The following is a 2,007-nucleotide window of genomic DNA, read 5'->3' as shown; positions in this document are numbered from 1 at the left end:
GGGGGGGGGTTAGGAGTAGATAAAAGTGCAACAATGAATGAATGGAAATCCAAAGTCTCTGTAAATTTTCATTGGAATGAATAATAAATTTTTTAAAAAGTCAACAAAAACAAAAAACTCAAAGTGGACTGGAGGAGGGGGAAGGGAAGGGGAAGGAGGAACATGTGCAAAAAAGAACAAATTAAAACCCAACTTATCTGTAAACTTTCATCAAATCACAAGAATTATTTTCTTTTTTTAAAAAGTGATAGTCTTGAAAACCCTAAAGAGTACGGTTCTATCCGGACACACACAGGGTTGCCAAAACTCAGAAGTGATTTGACAGCAACTAACAATAAGGGTTCTTGGGTAGTGCAGAGGGTTTGTTCCAGGCTATGAGTAAAAAGAGACTACATCTCAGTTTCAAAACTCCGAAATACATTTACTATTGAGTCAGAACCAACTCATAGCTGACGCTCCAGTGGGTTTTCAGAGGCTTTGGACTGCATGGGAGATTACTTATCCTTATCATTTAGAACAACTGGTGGACTCAAAACACCTGCCTTTGCGTCAACAGTGCAACTCCTTTCCTACTGGGTCACCAGAGTTTCACCTCAAAAGAACAAAACCCCTCACCGCTGGACCAGTAGGTGACAGTACGACTGATGAAGAAGATTGAAGCTGTCAAAGGCAACTTGATCCACAAGCAATACCCATGATAGCAGCAGTCAAGCAAGAAATCCAAAAATACAAAACACTGGGAAAATCTCCTGTCAAAAGCCTCTCCAAAGCGCTAATAACGAACGAATGAGGATATTTTTTTAAAGGTTTAAGATGTGCCTGATTCATGCCATGGTATTTTCAATCGCTGCCTACCTGATTGATACAAAGTTAGACAATGAATAAGAAAGAAAGAAGTATCCCATGAACTGTCAAAATAACAAATCTGTCTTGAAGAAAAGTGCAACCAAGGTGCTCCTTAGTGTCAAGGATGCCGAAACTTGATATGCTCTGAACATGTTGTCAAGAGGGTCCTTAAAAAGGCATCATAATGAAAAAAAGGAAAGGGACAGAGAAAAAGGATGAATGTCAGAAGATGGACTGACACCGTAACTAACAATGAACTTGACTGAGCATGGCAGAGATGGTGAAGACGGTACAGATAGGGCCATTCAAAGAAATCCCTGGTATTTTGCACCAAAACATTTAATAGTTATCCCCAGGCAAAATTTTCATTCCATTTAAAGACAGAAGATAAATCACTCAGTGTTCAAATATCCATAAAATCTAATAGCTATTTTTAAACTAAATGGTTATGAGGGGGTTAAGGGGTGTGAAACATATTTGCTTTATTTTTCTGAGGTTGCCATTGCAGTCCAGGAAATAAATTCTGTAAAGAAAGTAAAAAAAAGAAAGAAAGTCTGTAAAACTTGTGAACAAACGAGGAAGGGAAAATTTTTTAAAAGGGGGATGGGAGCCACAGGGGGGTTCTAAAAAAATCGAACGTGTTACACTTTTCCAGAGGCATACTTAATCTGAATGAATAAAGCACACAGCTACAGCACGAGCGCCATTAATTAAATGACGTCCTGTTCTCCGAACTTTAATCCCTACCGGAGGGTACAGATTCGGGTCGAAGGCACACGTTCAGGGCCCCGCTGTTAGGAAACAGAGTTAAAGGCAAGGCAGGCTGCAGGCGAGGAAGGCAGGCTGCAAGCTTCCAGGAGGAGGCGGGGCGGCCGCCGCCAGGTGCACCGGGTGTCCCCGCAGCGCTTACCTCCAGCGGGACCCGGACCCTCGGAATCCCCCGGCGTGTCCATGGTGCTGCGTGGACTCGGGCTCCTCCGCTCCGCGGCCCGGGAGCTCTCGAACTCGACCTGCACGAGAAGCCGGGAGGGCACGAGGACAGGCCGATGGCAGTACTCAGCCGGGTCCTGGCCTGCATGAATCCACACCTGCAGCGCCCAGGCCCCAGCCACCTGGCTTTCAGGTAGGACAAAACCCTCAGATCCCTCCCGGCAGGACAGG

General features: G+C 44.6%; 1 protein-coding gene across 1 annotated transcript in view; it reads right to left on the bottom strand.

Moving 5' to 3' along the window:
• The window catches only part of SLC18B1 (solute carrier family 18, subfamily B, member 1), a 50,911-nt gene extending 48,987 nt beyond the window's left edge, over positions 1–1,924 (bottom strand). Inside the window, exon 1 of the mRNA XM_006885014.1 lies at positions 1,594–1,924. Within this exon, the coding sequence (XP_006885076.1) occupies positions 1,594–1,924 (331 nt within the window). The remainder of the gene's footprint in view (positions 1–1,593) is intronic.
• Between the last annotated feature and the right edge of the window lie 83 nt (positions 1,925–2,007).

The sequence above is a fragment of the Elephantulus edwardii genome, unplaced genomic scaffold, assembly GCF_000299155.1.
Source record: "Elephantulus edwardii isolate Elephantulus edwardi_28Jun2011 unplaced genomic scaffold, EleEdw1.0 scaffold00039, whole genome shotgun sequence".
Lineage (NCBI taxonomy): Eukaryota > Metazoa > Chordata > Mammalia > Macroscelidea > Macroscelididae > Elephantulus > Elephantulus edwardii.
Note: the sequence above shows the minus strand (reverse complement) of the source record. Positions and strands in the feature narration are given on the sequence as shown.